This window comes from Ursus maritimus, unplaced genomic scaffold (genome assembly GCF_017311325.1).
Source record: "Ursus maritimus isolate PB19 unplaced genomic scaffold, ASM1731132v1 scaffold_6, whole genome shotgun sequence".
Taxonomy (NCBI): domain Eukaryota; kingdom Metazoa; phylum Chordata; class Mammalia; order Carnivora; family Ursidae; genus Ursus; species Ursus maritimus.
Genome location: NW_024426774.1, coordinates 21191608 through 21209275, shown reverse-complemented (window position 1 = coordinate 21209275; position 17668 = coordinate 21191608). Strand labels below are relative to the sequence as shown.

General features: G+C 45.1%; 1 protein-coding gene across 4 annotated transcripts in view; it reads right to left on the bottom strand.

Annotated features, from left to right (window-relative positions):
• The window catches only part of GCKR (glucokinase regulator), a 31553-nt gene that overhangs the window by 6462 nt on the left and 7423 nt on the right, over positions 1–17668 (bottom strand). For 3 of the 4 annotated variants that reach the window (XM_008700302.1, XM_008700301.1, XM_008700298.1), the window contains exons 4-16: positions 17180–17248; positions 16720–16793; positions 16302–16368; positions 16065–16118; positions 15010–15104; positions 12606–12711; positions 11287–11405; positions 10541–10639; positions 10198–10295; positions 9794–9870; positions 9332–9428; positions 9037–9134; positions 8855–8938 (exon numbers count right to left, since the gene is read on the bottom strand). In XM_008700302.1, coding sequence (XP_008698524.1) covers positions 8855–8938; positions 9037–9134; positions 9332–9428; positions 9794–9870; positions 10198–10295; positions 10541–10639; positions 11287–11405; positions 12606–12711; positions 15010–15104; positions 16065–16118; positions 16302–16368; positions 16720–16793; positions 17180–17248 — 1137 coding nt within the window. The remainder of the gene's footprint in view (positions 1–8854; positions 8939–9036; positions 9135–9331; positions 9429–9793; positions 9871–10197; positions 10296–10540; positions 10640–11286; positions 11406–12605; positions 12712–15009; positions 15105–16064; positions 16119–16301; positions 16369–16719; positions 16794–17179; positions 17249–17668) is intronic. The other variant, XM_040623030.1, reaches the window with a different exon arrangement.

Genomic DNA, 17668 nt, shown 5'->3' with positions numbered 1-17668 from the left:
AAAAAAAAAAAAAAAAAGAAAAAAGGAGCGAGAGCGCACGCAGAAATCTGACCAATCAGAATGGAGCTAGTATACGGTACACAGACTGCCATGAGGGAAAGAGATCAGTCAAATCTGGGTTATATCATTTATGTCACTGACCATTATATAACCATTTATACCATGCATTATCATTAACACAGAAATATTTTAAAGTGTACATAATTTGAATCCAGACACATTCATTTTAAAGTACACATAGAGGGGCGCCTGGGTGGCTCAGTCGTTAAGCGTCTGCCTTTGGCTCAGGGCTTGATCCCAGAGTCCTGGGATCGAGCCTGGCATCGGGTTCCTTGCTCCACTGGGAGCCTGCTTCTCCCTCTCCCACTCCCCCTGCTTGTGTTCCCTCTCTCGCTGGCTGTGTCTCTCTCTGTCAAATAAATAAATAAAATCTTAAAAAAAAAATAAAGTACACATAGAAAAAAAGGCACCAACTGTACCTAGAAAAATCCTTAAAAAGAAGAGTGCGAGAAGCACTAACCTTTCAGCTATTAAGCCCACAATAAGCCTCTATATTTAAACTGTATGGCATCATCACATCAATAGACAGACTGGTAGAACAGAACACAAAGTCCAGAAATAAACCAGTGCACATGGGAACTAAGTATCTGATCGAGAGAGCACTTAAATCACTCAGGAAAAGATGAATTTAAAAAATATGTTGAGATGGGGCGTCTGGGTGGTTCAGTCGGTGAACGTCTGCCTTTGGCTCAGGTCATGATCTCGGGGTCCAGGGATGAATCGCCGTGTGGGGCTCCCTGCTCAATGGGGAGCCTGCTTCTTCCTCTCCCCCTGCTCCTTTTCTCTCTCTTGCTCACTCTCTCTCAAAGAAATAAATAAAATCTTTAAATATATATATAAATATATATTTATACATAATAAATATATATTTATATATAGAGAGAGACAGTCAAGTAGTCACTTAGAAAAATATAAAATTGGGTTCATACCTTAACCCACACACAAGAATAAACTAATGACTTGCAGATCTAAGCGTTTTTAAAAAAAGAAAGAAAAAAGAAACCATTTTACTAGAAGAGACATATACTAGAAGAAAACACAGGTGGAGTTCCTTTACAGCCTGGTGGTAGCAGAGAGCTTTCTGTGCCTCAAGGTCCAGATTCAACAAAAAAAATGGATTAATAAGTTCTCCCCCAGAAAAATTAAAACAAAGACATTTGCATGGTTAAAACCCAAATGAAATATTTACAATATATATCAGAAAGAAAGGACTAATGCCTCTGATTTATAAAGTACTAAAAATCAGGGGCACCTGGATGGCTCAGTCAGTTAAGCGTTGCCTTCGGCTCAGGTCCTGATCCCAGGGTCCTGGCATCAAGGCCAGCGTCGTCGGGCTCCTTGCTTAGTGGGGAGCCTGCCTCTCCCTCTTCCTCTGCATGTCGCTCCCCCTGCTTGTGCTCTCCCTCTCTCTCAAATAAATAAATAATATCTTTAAATAAAAAGGAAGTACTAAAAACCAAGGGATCCTACAGATCCCAATACCATTAGAAAATGAGTATATTTCATGTGTTTACAGGAACACACAGTCCACAAAGGAAAAGATTTACTGAAGACCCTTAAGCATGTGAAAAGATGCTCAGCTAAACCCATAATAGTAAAATACGAATGAAAACCACACAGAAATAGAATTTCTCATCTATCGGATTGGCACAAATGCAAAAGCTTGAGAATGCTCTTAAAGAAGCTATAGGGAAGGGGTGCCTGGGTGGCTCAGCTGGTTAAGCATCCAACCCTTGGTTTCGGCTCAGGTCCTGATCTCAGCATCATGGCATTGAGCCCCATGTTGGGCGACACACTCAGTGAAGAGTTGCTTAAGGCTCTCTCTCCCTCTGCCCCTCCCCTCCCTCAAACTAATAAATAAATAAATCTTTTTTTCAAAAAAGGAAGCTATAGGGAAGCAGGCATTTTCATATATTACTGGTATAAGAAGCAAAATGGGACAACCCCTATGACGGGGAATACTGCAGTAGCTAGCTTTTTCTTATGTATGTATTTCTCCTTTGACCCAGCTCTTCTTCTTCTAGAAATTTATCCCAAAGATACACTTCTACATTACAAAAATACATGCATATTCATTGCATCATTATTGGTAAATAGCAAAATATTAGAAACAACCAAATGTCCTACATGAGAGACTGGCCAAATAATTCTTGCACACGTACAATCACACGAATGTAAAAAATAATGAGGAAGGGTTTTATGAACCCAAGTGGAGTTATTTTCAGGATCTCTCATTAAAGCACAAAAGAATATACACAGCACACTGCGTCTTGTATACGCAAAAATTGCAAAGCACATACAAATACACACTTTTTTTTTTTGTAAAAAGAAACACAGGAATGCAAGTCAGTGACTAATAAAATTGTTTACCCACAGGGATGAGTGGAAACAGGAGGAAGGAAGAGTGAAGGGGATGGGACATCTCCTTTTTATACAGTTTGACTTTAAACCACGTTGTGTTTTACATATTCAAAGATAAAATGAGATCAAAAACTGAAAAACTCTAAAATTGAAAACAAATCAAAATAAAGGAAATGAAACTATATATCATATTGATAACATAACTACGAGAGAGGGAAAAAATCTAATCCAAGTAACTTTGAACACTTTATGTATCTTTAGTGGGGTATGGTCAGGACACAAAAAGAACTGCAAAAAAATCTTGACCATTTCTTGGTAAGTTTGTTGATGATAGTGATTTCAAAACTGGTATTTACTGCAGCACTAAGCAAATGGATAAATATATTGATGATGTTGGAAATCGACATTCTCATTAAGGGAAAACAGGAAGGAGAACATATATACATTCATAAATATGTATATATATATGTACTTATGTGAAAAAAACATATACGGTTGACCCTTGAACAACAAGGGTTTGAACTGCAAATGTCCACTTATATGCAATTTTTTTCAATAAATACAGTGTGGTACTATAAATGAATTTTCTGTATGATTTTCTTAACATTTTGTTTTCTCTAGCTTATTTTATTGTAAAAATACAGCATATAATACATATAACTTTAAAAATACATGTTAATTGTGTATGTTATCAGGAAGGCTTCTGGTCAACAGTAAGCTATTAGTTAAGTTTGGGGGAGTCAAAAGTTATACGGGGATTTTCAACTGTGTGGGGTGCCAGTGCCTCTAACCCCGGTGTTGTTCAAGAGTTAACTGTATTTCCTTGTTTCTTTTTTTTTCTTTTCTTTTTTTGTTTTGAGACAGAGAGAGAGTGCACGCACAAGCAGGGAGGGGAGCAGAGGGAGAGAGAGAATCTCAAGCAGATGCCACGCTGAGCATGGAGTCGGATGGGGGGCTCAATTTCATGACCCTGAGGTCATGACCTGAACTGAAATTAAGAGTCCGACATTTAACCGACTGAGCCACCCAGGTGCCCCTGTCTTTCTACCAAAGAACTTTGCTTAGAGGCAAAGTCACTAGTAGCAGGGAGCGTACCTAGCGCCTAGGTTTCTAAATACAGCAGCCCCCACTTACCCACGGGGATAAATTCCAGACCCCCAGTGGATGCCTGACACTGCAGATAGTATGAAGCCATAACATAGCATTTTCTTCTATACATACATACCTATGATAGAGATTAGTTCATGCATTAGGCACAGTAAGAGATTAACAACAATAAAATAGAACAATTATAACAATATATTATAATAAAAGTTATGTGAATGTGGTGTCTCAAAATATCTTATTGAACTGTATTCACCCTTCCCCTTCTTGTCATGATGCGAGATGACAAAATGGCTGCTAGATGAGATGGAGGGACGGGAATGATGTAGGCATTGTGACATAGCATTAGGCTACTACTGACCTTCTGGTGATCCGTCAGGGGGATCATCTGCTTCTGGACTACCAGTTGATTGGGGTTAATGAAACCATGGAAAGCAAAACCGTGGAGAAGGTGTGACTGCTGTACCAACCCCCACTGACAACCACCAGGGCTCCTTGAAAATTACTGATTCCAGCCAGGACTGGACCAGGGAAAGTAGAAGGTGAACCTGGGACAACATTTCTGTACTCCTACATAAATGGCTGGGGACACTATTGTACAGACACACACACACACACACACACACACACACACACACAGAGACATGTAAACAATAATTAAGAGATTAAGAAACTGAAGTGGAGTGATTTTCAAGATATCTTGTTACGAAAAAACGCAAGACACAAAAGACTATAATATGCTACCCTTTTGCATAAGAGAAATGGTGATTTTTTTTTCCCCAAAAGAAACACAGCAAAGAGTGTTCAAACACTAATGTGGATATGTCACAAGGACAAAGGGGCCAGGCTGAGTAAGTGCTTGTTTTGAGTATTAAAATAAATAATGACAGGAATGGATTAAAACACATTTAACAACAAAAAATTCATGAGTCTAAACAAATGTAGATGGGGTGGGGAGAGAAGGGAGAGATTTTCTTTACAGAAGAATAGCAACTAATAAATGGAGACAGATAAAAATAGAAAATCACCATTTACAAACCACCATACTAATACACTGATTGGGCCAAGAATCACCTGTGAATGCCAAAACCACTGGGTGAAAGATCACCAAGGAATAGGACGCGAAGAAATCAGACACTACCAGGGAGCCTGGGTGGCTCAATGGTTTAAGCTTCTGCCTTCAGCTCTGCTCATGATCTCGGGCTCCTGAGATGGAGCCCCAGCTCTGGCTCCCTGCTCAGTGGGGAGTCTGCTTGTCCCTCTCCCTCCACCCCTCCCCCATCACTCATGTTCACTCTTTGTCTCTCTTCCAAATAAACAAATAAAATCTTAAAAAAAAAAAAAAGAAAGAAAGAAAGAAAGGGGGGCGCCTGGGTGGCGCAGTCGTTAAGCATCTGCCTTCGGCCAGGGCGTGATCCTGGCGTTCCAGGATCGAGTCCCACATCGGGCTCCTCCGCTGGGAGCCTGCTTCTTCCTCTCCCACTCCCCCTGCTTGTGTTCCCTCTCTCGCTGGCTGTCTCTCTGTCACATAAATAAATAAGAAAGAAAGAAAGAAAGAAAGAAAGAAAGAAAGAAAGAAAGAAAGAAAGAAAGAAAGAAAGAAAGAAAGAAAGAAAGAAAGAAATCTGACCCTACATTGGGTAAGTGATCAAACATAACCTCACCGATAAAGGAAGGAACTGACATCAGGCACCTCCCAATGTGACACACGGACAAAGGCACAGCCTCTATGCAGTGTACCTGCCAAAAACTTCACCTGCATATAATGAAGAAACAATCAGGCAAATCCCAGGTGAAGCACATTCTGGAAAACAATGGGTCCAGACTCCTGTACTACCAATGTCATAAAAGACACAAACTACAGCTAAAGAATGCATCTAGATTAAAGGAAACTAAAGAGACCTGATAATTAAGTACAACACATTATCTCTGATTGGATCCTGGACCTGGAAATAAAAATAATACAGGGATAATTGGGGAAATTTGAATATGGTCTGCATATTCAATAATCGTATTCACTGTCATTTTCCCTGAGTGTGATAATTATATTGTGGTTACGTGGGCAAATGTCCTTGTTCATAGGGGACACAGTAATTTGTGTCAAGTGTCATCGTATCTTCAAGTATCTTTCAAATAATTCAGAGGAAAAGAGGGATGAAGCAGGCGTGGCAAAATGTGAAAGACTGAATCTAGGGAAAAGTGTATGGGTGTTCACTGTTCTATTCTTGCAATTTTTCTGCAGGGTGGAAAATTTTTCAAAATAAAAGTGTGGGAGGAGTTTACATCAACAATATTTCTGCAACTAAAGATTTACTAATGAAAGCCTCTTTATTTCAAACAATTGCAATGTATTTAGAAAGATACAAACCAGAATCAAGCAAAAGGCAGAAGTACACACACACACACACACACACACACACACAAAGATCAATAGATGTGACTATGTAAAAATGCAAATAAAATATCTCTACATCAAAAATGTAGAAATAAGAAATAGTAATAAACTGGAGAAAAATATAGAACAGGGGAGAAAAAGGCTACTGTCCTTGCTATATACACTCCCTCTTATAAATTAGTAAGTAAAAAATAAATACTCCCAAAAGAATGGGTGAATATGCCCACAAGGTATGAAGAAGTAACACAATAAAGAAAAAAATGCAATGGCCAGTCTATATCTTTAAGTGGTCAATCTCCATAGTCAAAGGAATTTGAATTGGGGGCATCTGGGTGGCTCAGTCAGTTAAGTGTCTGACTTCGGCTCAGGTCCTGATCTCAGAGTCAAGCACCTACATTGGGCTCTGCACTCAGCAGGGAGTCTGCTTCTCCCTCTCCCTCTGCCCCTCCTCCCACAAATGCACCCGCGCACGTGCTCTCTCTCTCTCAAACAAATAAAATCTTTAAAAAAAAGAATAGGAATTAAAACAACACTGAAGTGCTTTTTGTTTAGTTTTGCTTCTTTTGCTTTGCTGATTAGTAAGATCAAAAAGAACAATGCTACCCAGTATTTGAAGGATTTGGGGGTACAGCAATTTTATACATTGTTTATAAACCTTTTAAGGTCACTTTGACAATCTGCATCAAAATGCCTTAAAATTTTACACCTTTGACCCAGTGATTCCACTTTTGGAGGTTTATCCCAGGGTTTATCCTCACAGAAGAGTCAAATACATGTAGAAGGGTGTTCAGTGCAGTATTTTGATAAAAGCCATAATTTTGAAACGATCTACAATGTCTAACAATTGAGGTGAGAGTAAACAAATTATGGTACAGCCATACAGGGGAATACTACATCAACATTAAAAATGGTGCGGCTCAGTCTTTTAAGCTCTGCCTTCAGCTCAGGTCATGATGGAGGGGGGAGCCTGCTTCTCCCTCGCCTTCTACCCTTCCCCCTCCCCCTATTCACGCTCTCTCTCAAATACATAAATAAAAATATTTTTTAAAAATGATGATGTGAATATATTTGTACAAAAAGGTGTTTGTAATTTTCAATGAAGAGAAGCAAGTTAAAAACAGCATGTCAGGGATCCTGGGTGGCTCAGACAGTTGGGCATCTGCCTTCAGCTCGGGTCGTGATCCTGGGGTCCTGGGATCGAGCCCCATGTCAGGCTCCCTGCTCGGAGAATCTGCTTCTCCCTCTTCCTCTGCCCCTCCCCACCACACGTGCTCTCTCTCTCTCTCTCTCTCTCAAATAAATTAAAAAAATTTAAAAAACCCAGCATGTCAAATATAGTCCTATTTTTGTATAAATATATTTACATACGCATAAAAAAGCCTAGAGGGACATTCTCCAAAATTTGTCTAAGTGGTTTTTTTTGGAAGAAGGTTGTTATGGATACTTTTCTCCTTCTTTTGATTTCCGTATTTTCTAAAGTGTTTACAATAAAAATATAGCTATTAAAATTACAATTTTCTTTAAAAACACAGATCTTTTTCAAAAGATCACAGGTTAACATTCCCTGTTATATCCCTTATCCCTGACATGTGGTAGGTGCATAAAAAATATTTGTTGAATGAATGAATAGAAGAATCTGGCTCAACTCATGGATATGGTTGAAATTTATATTGTGCAGTGAAATAAACCATGGATGTAGAATCATAAGGCCAGGGTTCAAGTCCTGATCCCTGCTTTAGCCACGTGGCTGTGGTTACAATCCCTTAATCTCTTAGTTTCAGCTTCCTTATCTGAGATGGGGGACAAAACCTACATCCCTTAGGAGCTTGTTATGAGAAATGATATTATACATGAAATAGTTTGTAAAGTGCAGAGGCCTATGTGTATGAGGTATGATGACTATACAGTGGAACCTGGAAGTGTGAGGAGGTATCTCACACCCAGGAGGGGTCTAGACAATGTGGGTTTCATCGGAGAAGACTTCTTAGATGTGAGATGTCAAAGGAGACAACAAATGTTGAAAGTACGCCAAAAAGTAGAGATGTGACCAGTGAACACCATTTGGAAGGGAAGACAAAGATACGCATTGCAAGGAGTATGGATCCCCTGGATCGGGGGAGGGGCTTCCACTGAGTTCTGAGTGCAGGTAAGAAATCATGGCAGCTGTTGTCTGGTCGAGTCAGGAAGCTTCCTGGAGGAGGTGATCTGAATAATGGCTGAGACCACATCTCTCCAGGGCAACCCTTCAGGGCCCTGGTTGTGCCCTGTGGATGGTGGACAGGTGTCAGGTGAGAAAACGGAGGACCACAGACGTAAAATTGCTTTCTTTCTTGGGCCACAAAGCACAGCTGAACTGACACTCAGATGTCCCAATGCCCACTCCAAACTCTATAAACTGCAAAGTGCACCCAAATTGATTATTACTTCTATGATTATTATCAGTACTTGTACTGATAATGCTTTGTCCAAGCATTACCTTCACTAGTAAATTATAATTAGTGAAAATTATAATTATAATAAATATTACAATAAATTATAATTAATGAAAACTAGTGAAATTATAATTTCATTTTATTACAGACAATATCAGTGTAGTATTGTCTGCAGTGAATTCAGCTTGGGGAACTTGCAAACATATGCTTTAAAGACTTTCGTATAGTGAGGATGACTGTAATATCGACAATGAACCTGTAACAAAGGACAAATCTGTCAGGTGATTGGTGGCCTGGCCTGTCTTTTTTGCATATTCCTGGAGAGATCTGAGCCATTGCCTTGGAAACTCTCACCAGTGACCTGGTAACACAAGAACTTGACCAGCTGGCTTTCTGGAAGTCCAACAAAGCTTTCTACCCTCCAGCCTTGAGTTTTCTAATTTCTAGAAGCCCTCCTCCTCTGAGTCCCTCAGCACAGATAATACCTTCTCATTCCCCATACCTGGATGAAGTTCCCTTCATATTCAAAGAAAAGCAGGGGCCACATGATGCTGATGATGGAGGGGAAGAGCTTCTTCAGAGGGGTCTGGAGAAAGAGAGACAGAGGGGAGTAAGGGCAGCATCTCCAGGAAGGCCTTGCTGTAACTGCCACCCCAGGTTCCCTCCTCAAGGCTGGACCCTCACCGGCAGGATCTGGCCCACGGTGCTATGTGCCAAGGCCTGGATGTTGGCAGTCTTCTCTTTCACCTGCTCCACCAGCGTCTGCACCTCCGTGAGGTTGTCTAGGAGAGGGGGAGGGCACCAGAGATGAAAGGCTGGCTGTTCAGCTCTTCCTCCTATTGCCCTGGGGTCCAGTCAGGACACGTGCCCCCAGCCCTCCCTCACAGCAGGTGCCTTAAGACCCAGAAGAATGACAGTTCCCTTGAGTCACTCCACTGCCTCCGTCCGCTCACCCCACTGCTCCCGTCTTCCCTCTCACCATCCAGGGTAAAAATGAAGACCACAGTGTCAATTTCCGTGAGGGATGGCAAGATGGAAGTCAGGAAGTCCTCCTGGGAGAAGGAGCACTGGGGACCCTGGGCACAAGAAGATGGGAGTCCCCCCCATGAAGACTGGGGACTGCAGAGGGCCTCACAGGACCTCTCATACAGCGTGTTTTTATACAGATGCAAGAACTGAGGTTCAAGAGGTAAAGTGTTTTGCCCAAGATGATGCAGCAAGTTGAGGGAAGAGCACTGGACTAGAGCCAGCTTTAGAGGGTGAATCAGAGCCTTCCACCCTCCCTGTGCTGCCCCAAAGCCTCCCAACCTCGAACTCATATTCCCTTCTCTGGACTGTCTACCCTGTTATACTCCCCCACCTGTCTCCACCTCCCCTGAAGTCCCACTCTCTGCACACCAGTCACCTTCACAACCTCCCCCATGTCCCGTCATCCTCCCACCTGGTTGATGAGCTCAGCCTTCTGGCTAAACATATCACTGTGATCACCAATGAGAAAGCCACGGACGTCTCGGAAGTCTGGAAGGTTTAAGGACAGGGAGAAAGGAGTGATGGGCTTTACAGGAAAGAAAGATTCTAGGCTTGGGGGGATGTGAATGGGGCTTGGAGGAAAGTGGCAAGTGGGGTGTGGGATGAGGTGTCACACACATGGGAAGCCACAGCTAAGCAGGACTGGGAATTGAGGGATCAAGGCTTGAATAGGGGTTCAAAGGAAGGAGCGCTTGACTGAAATGCCTATTCCGATAGGACAGGATGGCCACTGAATGAAGAACCCCTATGGGTTGGGAGTAGGAAATCGGTTTGGATCAGGAGGAACCAGGAAGAAAGTCTGGACCGGGGTCCCACCAGCACCGAAGGTGTGGATGCACTCTACTCCATCCATGATGGCAATGATGCCAAGGGTCTGCCAGCCAACCAGGTACACTCGGCCTTTTTTCTCCAGGCTGAGAACGGGCCAGAGGTCAGGACACGAGAGGAGAGATCACAACGAAAAAAGACCAGGGATCAGAGAAAGATGCATACGGCAGAGCACAGGTGTAAACCAACAGGAAGGAAGCCCCTCCACCATGCAGACCTGCTCCCCTCACTCTGTTACGTGACTTGTAGAGTCTTTGCTACTCTCGGGACATTCCTCGTCCACACCACCTCCCCCCGCCAAACACCTCCCCCCTCCCCCCTTTCCACACACCTGGTGCTGGCTTGTTTCATCAGGGCAGCAATCTTAGGGCTTTGACTATAGGTCACCTTGTGAGCCCGCTCAAACGTCCGCAGGATTTCCAGAAGGCACCTGGGAGAAAGGCCACGGGCTCCCGGGGTGGGCCCAGTGCCCCCTCAGAAAGCATGGCTACCCACCCCTGCCCAGGGGAAGGCACAATTCCCTTAAAATTAAGTTCTGCTGGTCCTTAGTGGAGGTGCAGTGAGTATTATTAGAATGCATTTCAGAGGATAGAAAGGTCTTCAGTGAGCAGAACACAAAGAGCAGACAGAGGGATAAGGACATTAAGAGAGCAGTGGGAAGAGGATGGCATCAGAGTGGATGATGAGGTAAGTGGGGATTCTGGGAGCAAGGCCAGAGACCCCGGTAAGGGAAGCAGGCCCCCAGCAGAAGGAGCTCCTCCTGCATGACCTGGACCATCCCCAAAATCAAAGACTCTCCGAAACTAGGTTAGCTTTGGATGGCCCAGCTGGGCTCAGGATTAGGTGGCCCAGGTGGACACGGAGATTAGCGGGACCCGAGGAATCCAGGGGCCACTGGAAACAATCAAGACTCTGCGTGGTAGGAACCCCAGGCTAGCTCTTTGCCCAAGGGGACGTGGTGGGGCCTCCATCTTGCTGCCATTAACCTGTCTCTGTGTCTGGACTTGCCATCCCCCAACCTGTAGCAACCCCCTCCCTGCCTGACTCTGATCTCTCTCTTGTCCAGATCCTCCCTACCTCTGAGACGCGGCGATGCCCCGGTCCACAGTCTTATGGGCTGCCAGTAGCAGGGTTTCCAGCAGGATCTTGGTCGCGCTTCCACCTTTCATCCGGGATGAGCCACTGAGGCCCTCGGGCTGAGGAGGTGATGACACCGAGGAGGAATTGGGAGAGGAAGGAGGATCCTGGAGTTCACTAAAATTAGTGGCCGCTGGGCACGCACTCTGGTTGGTGGCCCCTGGCACGGAGTCCGGTTAGTGACTCCTGGCATGGAGTCTGGTTAGAGGCCACTGGGCTTGCATTCGGCAGGACTGGTGGTGCCCAGGGCGCTATGAGCAGTGCTGGGTTGAGGGCTTCACTGAGACAAGAAGAGAGAGGGTAAGGGCCACCTCTGGTCATTTCTATGGTACATTCAGGACTCTAAGGAGGAAGCCACAGCGATTGGGTGTCCTGTTAGCAAGAGATAAGTGTTTTTTGGAGAGGGTTTTTTGTTTTGTTTTCCAAGAAGTTTCTCCCCACCCAACCCCCCATTTTTTTAATAGCAGTTTGTCAATCTGAACACCCCATTTCATGTCCTTTGGACAGACCAATGAAGCAGCCGTTGTAATGGATAGGGATGTAACACGACACACTGAGCATAAAGAGATTCCTGCACAAAGAATGATCAAAGCAGTGTCTGAGAAAAGGAGATTAAACGTAAACAACTGCAGACAGGACAGATGAGCGCCTAAGAGCTGAAAAACACGGACCTCACACGGGGTGGCTGGCTTCCTACCTCACAGAGGGAAGAGCAAGGAGAGTGTCACAGACGTGCCCCCCACTGGCACAGAGGGCCAGGGGCAGGCTCTGGGCTCAGGCCCTTGGCAAGTCAAAATGAGGGTAGACCACGCTCGTGCCCCAGTGCCGCGCGTCCTCACTCCAGAGAAAAAGGCGCAGGAGCACCAGAGGCTTGGGAGACCCACCCAGGTTTGGAGAGGATTGAAAGGCAGAAGAAGAAACCGCATCCCATTGTTTAAAGCCCGCCTTTGAAAGTAAAACAGAAGAGAAACAGAAAGCAATTCTGTTTCCATTCAATACTCTACTCACAGATACAAAAGAGGTTCTTCAAACAGGAAACCTACCCTAGACGAGTTAGGTGTTTAATGATTGCAGATTTAGGAGACAGGGTCAGGATGGAAATAGGACATCTTAAGGAGAACGAGGAAATGGGAAAATAGGGTTTGCTTTAGGACTTTTTAGTTGACACACAATGCCAGGAATTCAGACAAGATGTAACAAAATCAGAGGCATCTGGGAGGTGGCAAGCGTTCCCCAGGTGGGGGTGGGGAGGCTCCTACCCCAATCGCAGGATTGAGCACAAAAGCTTCCTGTTTCTCTTGCAGTTTCTGCATCCGCTCTGCTATTTGTCGGAATGTGGAACTCCAGTCTTCAATGGGGTCATTTCTGGGGCCCACAGACAGAGAGGTGGGGAGATGGTGAGGATCTAAAGGAAGGGCCTCAGATGGGGGTCCGGATCAAAGACCACATTGGGATTGGGGTCTAACGTCAACGATCTTCTAGAGCTGTGCTTTGGGGCTCACAGAGGCAGCGTGTCCCTAAACCCCAAGGACAAGGGTTAGTAAAAATTTCAGCAATTGAATCCCAGAGCAAAGCCAACACTCAAGTTTAAAGCTCCAGCCTGAGACCAGAACTTTCTGGTATCCTGGTCCTTGCCCATGTCCCACTGCCATGGCCATACTACCCACAAGTCTCTGTAGACCCCTGGAGGAGTACCTATCATCAGAATGTTAAAACTGCCACTTTATTTTCAGTCTTAAGGTCCATCAGAAGCCCTTCGCATTCCTGGAAATATATTCTGGCCAGCTCCCCAAATAGTGAACCCCTCCCTACCCGAGGGAGGGACAACAGTTCCTACTGAAGGAATACAACCACAAGGTATGAAGCATAGCTCCTAATAGCTGGCAAACAGCTCCTGGATACATTAATCATGAACAAAACAATGTGCTAAGGGGACAAGAGAACAACAGTCCTGTGACCTGCTTGGGTGCAACCAAGGAATCTCAAAGAGTGGGGATCTTCTGTAGTTGACCTCCCCTGGTCAACTCTGCTGGGGGACACTTAGCGAATCACCCACTGTGGCAGGAGCTCAAAGACTTACCTCTGTATAAGGCCTCCCTAACCTCCCCTTATCATCCCATCCCTGCAAAATCTCTCCCCCTTCTTGAACTATTTTTATATTTTGTAATCTGCATTTCCTCGAGGGCAAACAAGTTTCACATATTACATGCCCATCGTGTAAAGTGTTTCCTGTCATTTGTCCTCAAACTACTTCTGAAAGTCCCTAGAGACCTAAGCAGAGCGAGGAGCCAGTGTTCATTGTGTGGTTTAAAACTGAGGTTCCCAAACTTGGCTAGTCATCAAAATCACCTGGGGAGTTTTGTGTTTTTTTTTAAACTACCCATTTCTGGGTACCACGCCCACCCTGAGAGTCGGCTTCAGGAGTTCTGGATTGGAGCCCAAGAATCTGTATTTTTAAAATGCTTCCCAGACGACTCTGAAGATCAGCCAAGTTGGGGAGCCACTGATTTAAGAACAACTGGAAGATCTCCACGCCCACATTGTTTGAAATCCTTCATTTCACTTAGTCACAGTGCCCGAAATTAGCATCCCCTGCCGCAGAGACATTTTTGGTGAAGGAGAGTCCTCCATTAAAAGGAGCAGGGTTAAAAGTATCTCAGACCCATTTATATCCTCGCATGAATTACACTACAAGCCTGGAATCTGGGAGTTGAGAAAAGGAGCTCAGAAAGCACCCGGCTGCCCCTCCCCTCCAAGACCACCACTGACTGTGCAAAGCTGCTCTTGAGGAACCAGCAAGCCTTCACTGGGATACTCCAGCGACAGGAAGCCTTCAGCTTCGTCAGGAGGCCCACTCCAATGGGAAGTTAGCAGAGTGCCCCAAACCTGGCTATGGACCAGCATCTCCAGGGATGTTTTCAAAAAATAGATATTTCAGGGCCTTACCCCAAAGCGACAACATCAGAGCTCTCACGCAAGGGGCTAAGAATCTAGTTTCTTATTGCTTTAACACTCCCAAGGCCACACAGCCACAGAACCACCCCTGAGCACCACTGATTTCATATGCTGACCTTCTCTGAGGTCAAAGTGGCCATCTACATAGACAATTAGGCGGAGGACATTGGGTGGCACAGAGTTTTCAGGAAAGGGGTGTTAACAGGGTGGGGGTTTGAGTAGCCAGAACGGACCAAAGGGGTGCCTGGAATGACAAAGGAGAATGGGTGCTAAAATAAGGGTGCTGGGCAAAGGGAGTCAGAGGTCAGTTATCACCTACTGCTCCTTTGAAAAGACGCTCATCTTTGTGGCATGCATTTTCCTGACCCTATTCTATCTTCTGGCCCTTGTTTTCCTTGTCTCTTCACTTCCTGTTTTAAATGTATGGTTTCTGGTATTTTACGTGGCCTTTGTAAGCTGCTTTTAATCCCTTCCGAAATAAGAGAATAAATCGACCAACCGAACAAACAAAAAAACAAAACAAAAAAGCCCAAAACAAAAACTTCATAAGCTTAGGGACAATCAATATTTAATATTCTGAGATGTGGTGAATAAGACCATCTCCAGCGTGCCCTCCCCTTTGTGGTCGTACTGTAGATTTTGACAGGTTTCCTCTCCGCCTCCCCCAGGGCTGGGGCTGCTCACTGCCTTTTATTAGAGCCGGCTCACCTGGCCATGTTCACGGGGTTGAAACCAACCAGGACCGGCAAGAAGATGGCGGGGTTGTCCATGCAGTAGTCCATCTGGCCTGCCACAAAGGGAGCCTGATGGTAGGGGGAGAAGAGGGACATGATGAGAGGGGTTACTCTAGTGTGGCCCGAGGCCCAGGAGCATCAGAATCCCCCAGAATGCTTGGTAGAAATGCATATTCCCAGGCCCAAGTAAGATCTACTGGATCTGCATTTGAAGGGGAAAGCCCCAGGCCTGTATTTTTAACAAGTTCCCCCAAGGAAATCCTCCGCATGGTAAAAAACTACTGAACTAAATTGTACGATCCTTAAGGTCAGCGTCCTGCCCTCCTCGTGTGCCTCCTTCCACATCTAGTGCTGCTGGACTTGTTTCCGCTTAGTGAATTGTTAGAATCAGTGGTGAGAGAAAATTGGGGTCAGCAAGTCTGGTGCTTCTCAAACCGACGACTGGGAATCTTGTTAAAATGCAGATTCAGACTCAGTAGGTCTGGTGGGGAGCCTGAGATTCTGCATTTCTAGCAAATCTTGGGAAATACTGATGTTGCTACGTAAGGACCATGCTTAAGTAGCAAAGGACTGGTCCAGGGGTCAGCTTTTTCTGTAAAGAGCAAGAAAATAAATGTTTTAGGCTTTGGGGGCCCTATGAACTCTGTGTAATACTCAACCCTACCATTGTAGCATGAAGTGGCCATAGCTATTATGTAAACACAAATGTCTGTGTCTCAATAAAACTTTATTTACAACAACAGGCAGTGGCAGGATTGACCTGTCAGTGTAGTTTGCTGACCCTGGGACTAGTCCATCTACCTTGGTTGCTGAATGGATTGATACCCAGGTATTCTGAAATAGGATCCTTTTCCTGCTGTTCCACATTCATACAACTAGATCTCAGTTAGCGAGAGTAAAATCAAAATTTCTTGTGCTAACCCTTTTTGTTTTCTAGCACCCACTTCATCAATCTATTTGCCATGCTATTCTGTTCCCACCCACTTCCTCCCTGCCAAATGGATCCACCCAGCCTGTCTTCACACTCACAGAGAGTCCCACCGAAATGCCAATGACAATCACCCTCTTCTTCCCAGCAGCCACCTAGGAGAGGAGGGTGGGTGAGACCGTGCCACCAGGAGGATTCTAGGTTACAAACCTATTGCGTGGGGATGTCAGGATCAGGACTGGGGGAGGGAACGGGCTTTGGCTGGATGGGGACTTTTGTGTCCTCGTGAGAAGGAACAGACAGAGGTGTCTGGTTGACTATCAGTGGAAAACACAGACCTTCTTCAGTTCCTCAATCCCGTGCAGGGCACTGTCTTCTGTCCCCTCCCTAGATGCCACCACAGACCTGAGAGGACAGACTCAAGGTTAGTGGCACTGATTTGGAAGCAGAAGCCTACGGCATACTAGGGCAGAGAAGGGGATACCTTGAGAGAAGGGAATGAAGGGAAAGCTATCACTGATTGAACACCTAATATTTGCTAGACACCATAATAGACGCTCTATAGGGCTGAAAAACTCCAATACCTACAAAGGGCCAATCAGGTAACAGGAGTGAAGTGGGCCAAGTGTAAGACAATAAGAAATGACGCGGACCAAAGCAAGCGGAACACAGTCTGCGCCTGAAAGCCTTAAAATTACATTTCCAAAAAAACACTATCCAGGCCAAACAAAATGTTCATAGGCCAACTTGGCTTACCAGTCACCCCCTGCAATGAGGTAGGTGTAAAGAGGTTTCTGTCCTAGACCTTTCATCAGCTGGTTGAAGGAGACCTGTCAGGGGGGAAGGATATGAAGTAGTGATGATAATGAAGGGAGCGATTCTCTTGGATTTTTGACACCTCGAGGGTAGAGGCTGTATAAGGGTACGTGGGCAGTGCTTAAGCCAGTACTGCTTGGAATTTGGCACTTAAAGTGCTACTTGCAGGTGACGAATCGGGGGTATATGGGATGTAGAGACACGGGCAATAGGCTGAGGCGAGCTCTGAGGGGCTCAGTGGGTTCCGAAGATACAGGGGCTCCATGGTGAGATCTAGCTTTGGGAGGAGAGGGAGGCAGGGCTAGAGGGGCCACCTAGGAGCTTAGCTATGATGAGCTTTCTGGTCCTGAGGGTCACCCTGAGAAGGCAGAGGGGGGAAATCAGGGATCAGGGTACTCACCGACATGAGAAATGCCATCCTGCCAGAGTTGCCCCCTCCACTCAGCACCACCAGCCCCCCCTCAGGCTCCTGAGAAAGAAAAACTGCCTCTGTCGCCAGGGCCTGGCTCAGGTTGGGAGAAGCATATTCTTTCTTTGTCAGTAGCAGAAGAGCAACTGGGGAGACTTCTTAACCCTCTTCTTATGACAGAAGGGAACAGAACATAGGCGGTCTGGTGTTGCAGAAAGAGCCCTGGATCTGAGAATGAAACTACCGTCTGACTCCTAACTCTGGCTTAGCTGCTTACTCAAACCCTGACTTATTCCAGAAAGGACTGAGAGCAGCTTTGTCATCAACCAATGAATCAATAAAAAACGGCGCTACCCAGCAATTATTAGCTGGATATATTTGGGCAAGCTGCTGTGATTAGCCTTTGTTTTCCTATCTGACAAAAAAAACCAAACAGACAATCACACCAATTTCACAGGTTTTTGCAAAGGTAATGAGTGT